The 6,000-nt window shown below is 40.4% G+C and overlaps 2 protein-coding genes across 2 annotated transcripts in view; both read right to left on the bottom strand.

The window, feature by feature from the left end:
• Positions 1-580: 580 nt before the first annotated feature.
• On the bottom strand, positions 581-1,566 carry LOC105103673 (olfactory receptor 1P1). The gene has a single exon (XM_010997282.3). It carries the CDS (start codon positions 1,550-1,552, stop codon positions 581-583), a length of 972 nt encoding a protein of 323 aa, XP_010995584.2. The 5' UTR covers positions 1,553-1,566.
• Positions 1,567-1,634: 68 nt separating this feature from the next.
• Positions 1,635-6,000, bottom strand: part of LOC105103677 (leucine-rich repeat-containing protein 37A2) — a 49,473-nt gene continuing 45,107 nt past the window's right edge. The window contains exon 12 of the mRNA XM_064494931.1: positions 1,635-1,920. Within this exon, the coding sequence (XP_064351001.1) occupies positions 1,869-1,920 (52 nt within the window). The 3' untranslated portion in view covers positions 1,635-1,868. The remainder of the gene's footprint in view (positions 1,921-6,000) is intronic.

Genomic DNA, 6,000 nt, shown 5'->3' with positions numbered 1-6,000 from the left:
TTTTTACCTTAAGTTTATTTATTTATCTTCTCATTATTAATTGTTCATAAACCTGTTTACTGAAAATAACATAGATCATTCCTGTATTGTTGAGAGCTTTGTTTTAACGGCTACAAGGATTTTTGATTCATAAGCTTCATTAAGTGTTTAGGTAGTTTCCTCTTTTTGGAGGAAAAAATACACTGTTCACTTAAAGTTGTAAACCCTTTGCCATCCAATATTGATCTTACTTGCTAATATTTCTGAACATTAACCTAACCTCCATAATCTCACTGATCAAAATCCGACCAGACCTTTAGAATTATGAACATTGCAAAAGACATTTGCTTTCATGAAAAGTTTTTTTATAAGTAAAATAAGTGAATAGATATGCCACTCTTAACAGATTAACTGTAAAGAAATATACAAAATCTTGATTTTCCTCAATAATATCAAACTCATGGTGCAGAGTCAGGGGAGGGGAGTGGTGACAAGGTGCATGTGGGAATCAGAAATGAGACACTCGAGGTAGAAATTTCTGTGACGTTCCTCACTGAGGGGATGGAGGACACCTGCAGTTTCTCTGCAGGAGTCATCTGCCTCATGAAAAGGAGACCTTGCCCCTGACAAGCCTCCCCAGGGCCCTCTTCATGTCCTTGTTGCGCAGGCTGTAAATGAAGGGGTTCAGCAGGGGAGTCACCACTGTGTACATGACGGCCCCTGATACATCATCTTCTACTGAGTTTAAGGAAGAGGACGAGGGGCACAGATAAGCCCTGATCACAGTCCCAAAGAACAAGGCAACAACAGCAAGGTGGGATCCACAGGTAGAGAATGCCTTGTACCTCCCTTGGGCAGAGGGGGCCCTAAGGATGGCTGAAACAATGTGGATATAAGAGACCAGGATGAGCACAAAGGGGATTAAAATGACTGCTCCCCCCAAGAAGAAGAGCACAAGCTCATTGACCCGAGTGTCAGAGCAAGACACCTTCATCAGGGGTCCCAGGTCACAGAAGAAGTCGGGAATGATCTTCTTAGAGCAGAAGGAAAGTCGGAATATTAGGAAGGTATGGGTCACGGCAACAAGACTAGTAAGGGTCCAGCAGGCAGTAACCAGGAGGACGCAGCGCCGGTGGCTCATGACCACTGTGTAGTGGAGAGGGTAGCAGATGGCCACGTAGCGGTCATAGGCCATTGTGGCCAGGAGAAATATGTCCATGTCCCCAAAAGTCAAGAAGAAGTAGAGCTGAGCCAGGCATTCTGCATAGGAAATGGACCTGCTCTGGGTCTGGATGTTCACCAGGGCCTTGGGCACGGTGGTGGAAGTGAAAAGGATGTCGTCACAGGACAGGGTGGCGAGGAAGAAGTACATGGGGGTGTGGAGACACCTGTCAGTGCCAATGGCGAGCACGATGAGCAGGTTCCCAGCCACAATGACCACATACATCCACAGGAACAGCAGGAAGAGCATGTGCTGCTGCTCTGGCCGCTCAGACAGTCCCCAGAGGAGGAACTCAGAGATGCTGCTCTGGTTCCCTCCTGCCATGAGCACAGAAGTCAGAGAAAGAGACATTGAGTGACACCCATTAACACTCGTCTAACACATTCCACTCTAGATGATTGATGAGCATACCAGGCTCTCAACTCTTGAGAAGAAAAAGAAGAATGATCTTAGTTCATTGGTATTGGTCACCTACTACGTGCGCTGTATACTTTTTATTGAAGCCTACCAGATACAATATACTAGGAAGTGTGGGAGACAATTTAAGGGCATTAAACTGGATTTCTTGGTTTATTTCTCAGCACTCCTTTCTGTTCCAAATTTCTTTAGTTGTAGTTTCTTTTTCTTCAGCTGCACTCTCAGGAGAGTCTAGAAGTTTTCACTTAATTCATTCATTCATTCCACAGGTATTAGGTACCAACTCTAGACCTGGTGGACTGCTGGATAAATAAGACAGTGATAATCATTAACCTCAAAGAAACTTCAGTCTAATGGGATACACATAACTGTCTATAAAAAAAATCCTGTAAAATGTTGATTCACGGTCCTTTGTGTAAAGCAAAGGATCTGGAACTTTACTGTGTCTGTTATAAAGGGCCACTAAAGCTACTTGAGCAGGAAGTGACATTCATGCTTGAGGAGACCCAATATGTGAAAAGCCTGTTCCTTTCCCAGGTGTGAAACCAACTGAAGGTTAGTTAGACCCAGAGTCGATCAGTCAGGTGGAGGCAAAAACCACCTTCTTTACGGAAAAAGATGAAGTGGGAAAATGTACCTTAGCTGTGTTCACTAAGTGAGCTTTTAAATATGCTTCGAAAGTTAAATCTCTTTCCCCTTTCACAGGCTCAGCTGGACGGTCACGTGTCTCTCCCACAGGGGAAGAGCCCGCCCCTCTAAAAGACAAAACTGGGAAGAAGAGAGCAAAGTGGCTGTTTCCTGAAAGTGAGCAGAATCCTGATGAGAAGGGAGAAGCTGAGGCCCCAAAGTCAGCAATCAGATGAGTCACTGGATAAAGCAGTGCAGAGGTCAGGGCTGCTGGTCTAACGGGAGAGGTCTTCATACAGAGAGAAACATCGGGAGTAGGGAGGGCTTGTTCCCCTGATGAGTGAGGCAATTGTATATGGATGAGCCTTCTCTCCATGACTGTTGGTAAAATTCCACGCGTTACCACACCAGTATCACCTACTACAGAAAATGTCACTGGTCCTTCCATGGAGAAAAGGTTGTCCCTGCACTGAATTTGCACAATATTTTGTCTACAGAACTTTTATGATTTTTTTCTGTTGGCACTTGAATTGAACATTTTCTTGTCCCTGTATTACCTGTAGGTTCTTTGATATATTTTGCTTTCTGCAAAATAGTAGCTGCAATAGTGCCTTGGATACAGCAAGATTTAAAGAATTATAAGAAAACTTTGAAAAATTCAAGCTTTACAGAGAATTCTGTAGAAAAAAAAATATCTCTATAGAGAAAAATTCCAGTACAGTATATCGCCAAGAATTTTCAAAATTTCATAAGACAGTTAAGGTTTGGGAAAGAATATTACAAAGGGGAAATAAAGAAACGCAGAGAAGAAATGTCTAGACACCAGGAAGATGTGAAATAGGAATGGAGGAAACGCTAGAAAGAAATTGAAGAAGTCATTTCTTCAGCGAAAACTCTAAGAAGTCAAAGGAAAATGACTAATACAGAAATCATTCGAAAGGACATAAAGGATAGATATTTAAAAAGGAAAATAAAACAAAAATTTTAAATGAGATTAAAAAGTTAGAGAGAAAGAGATGAGTATAGAAAACTAATAAAGGAGACTCAGTCTATGATAAACAGAGCCTCTAAGATGATAACCAAACATTGGAATAGAAGAAATATTTAAGATTATAATTTAAATAAACTTCACTGAAATGAAAGAAAACCTTACTCTACATATTGAAAAGACATCTCTTACACCTGGGAAAATTGATTTAAAAAATAGTCAATTCCAAAACATATTTTAGTACAATTATGACACTTTTAAGATAAGGAATCCTCAGACAGCCAGCTCCCCCCCCCCAAAAAAAAAAATCAAGGAAGTGACAAGGAGGAAAAATCAGGTTGGCATCAGTCTGACAGCAACATTCAAAGGCATAAAATAATAAAAGAACAGCTCAGGAAACTCAAAAATATAAAGGTGAGTCAAGGATTTGATATCAGCCAATCTGTACTTTGGGTATAAGGGCTTCAAGCAAAAAGTTCAGAACATAAAGAAATTCCAGGAATGTTGTTCCCATGAACTCTTCCTGGGGAAACTGCTAGAACAGGAGCTTCAGATAATCAAAAAGGGTTGAAGTAACCTCAGCAAAAGGACTAGTAAAAAGCACTAAGTATATATTTACTATAGAACTAAGATCAAAATGTGGGGTTAAATGTGGTAAAACAGTATGTAAATTAATATACTCTATTAATGTGGAAATAACTACCAATAAATGGGAGATGGAAGAGGAAAGTGAAAAGTATAATAAATTCCTGATTTTCCCTGAGGAACAGTTAGGAGAAAAGGAATTGAATATTAAGCAGATCTGTCAAATAGTAGGTGTTTCAGCCTATTCAAGAAGACAAAGATAGAGTAAGAAAGATAATACTGTTGATAAAATAGTGTTATTGGAGGGTGGAAAAGAGGGAAGGAAGAAGAGAATAAATGCTACAACTTAACTTTCTTGTTGTTTAGACTAAGGAACAAAAGAGACTGTCTAAAGAAAGAGAGGACTCAGGGCACATGTTACATTGAGGTATTATCAGAATGGAATATGTCCTATGATGAGAGAGAAAGAAAGAGAAGGAACAGACTACATACTAAAGGACATAAAAGAGTGTGACAGGTAAAATAATCTGACAGAACTAGGCCAAACATATCAGTCATGTTAATAAATATAAATGAGCTTAATGCCCCCTTTAAAGAAAAAACTATAAATTGACTCACCAACAAAACCCAACTCTACTCTGTATACAAGAGAATGAGCTAAAATAAAGGAATTCAGAACAGTTGAAAATGAAATGATGGGCAAAGGCATGGAGGCTAATGCAAACACAAGGATGTAATCTTTATATCAAACAAGTTGGTGATGGAACAAATGGATATCTACCTTCCAAAGAATGAACTGGGATCCCTACCTCAGACAATATTGAAAATGAACTCAAAATGTATTAAAGATCTTAATGTAAGAGCTAAAACCATAAAACTCTTAGAAGAACATAGGGAATAAATCTTCATGACCTTGGATCGGGCAATGGCTTCTTAGATATGACACCAAGAGCTTTGTCAACAAAAGAAAATGTAGATAAATTGGACATCATCAAATTGTAAAACATTTGTACTTCAAAGGACACCATCAAGAAACTGAAAAGACAACCCACAGAATGGGAGGAAATTCTTGCAAATCATAAATCTGATGAGAGATGATTGTCTAGAATATAAAAAGAAAAATTACAGCTCAATAATAGAAGACAGCTAACACAGTTTTAAAATGAGCAAAGGATCTGAATAGACATTTATCCAAAGAAGACACACAAATCAGCACGAAGCATATAAGAAATGTTCAACATCATTAGCCGTTAGGGAAATGCAAATCACAAAGTGCCATTTCACATCGCCTTTGATGGCTAGAATCAGTAAGCCAGATAACAAGAGTTGTCGAGGACGTGGAGACACTGGGATCCTGATAAACTGCAAGTGGGAATATAAAATGGTTCCGTTTCTTCGGAAAATGGTCTGGCAGTTTCTCAAAAGGCTAAACAGAGAGTTTGCATATGACTCAGCAATTTCACGTCCAAGAGAAATGAAAACATGTGTCTACATAAATGTTTGTACATAAATCTTCACAGCAGTATTATTCATCATAGACCAAAATGGAACATGACCCAAATATTCATCAACTGGTGAATGAATCAATAAGATCTAGCACATCATGCAATGGAATGGTATTTGACAATTACAAAGAAGTGAAGTACTGATACACTACAACATGGATGGACCTTGAAAACATTGTGCTAAGTGGAAGAAGCCAGACTCAAAGGCTAACATATTGTATGATTCAATTTATATGAAATTTCCTGAATAAGCAATGGAGATCAGTGGCTGTCTAAGTCTGGGAGAGATGGGCTAGTGGGGGTGACAGGTAACCCATCAGCAGTGTGTCCCCATGAGCAACACACAGGAGCAGACGGAGGGGAAGAGGGTGAGCAACTCCTTGAGGGGCCAGAAAGAGGAGGACCTGACAGAGACATTGGGATGCAGTGATCTCTGAGGGCATCACCCTCCATCTGGCCGGGGCAGGACTCAGCACACTGGGCTGCATGCCAGGCTCTGCCGGACGTCAATACAGGCTCAGAGCAAGACCCTCCTAAGTAAAGAGCATTTCCTGCAAAGTCAAACAGCAAAGCAGGTTTCTGCCAGAGCCTCCCTGCTGAGGAGGATGACGATGTTGGGGGCAGGACAGTGCTAAAGGAAGAGAACTTACATTCAGTGGGTCCTACCAGGACCCCAG

This window comes from Camelus dromedarius, chromosome 16 (assembly GCF_036321535.1).
Source record: "Camelus dromedarius isolate mCamDro1 chromosome 16, mCamDro1.pat, whole genome shotgun sequence".
Taxonomy (NCBI): domain Eukaryota; kingdom Metazoa; phylum Chordata; class Mammalia; order Artiodactyla; family Camelidae; genus Camelus; species Camelus dromedarius.
Note: the sequence above shows the minus strand (reverse complement) of the source record. Positions and strands in the feature narration are given on the sequence as shown.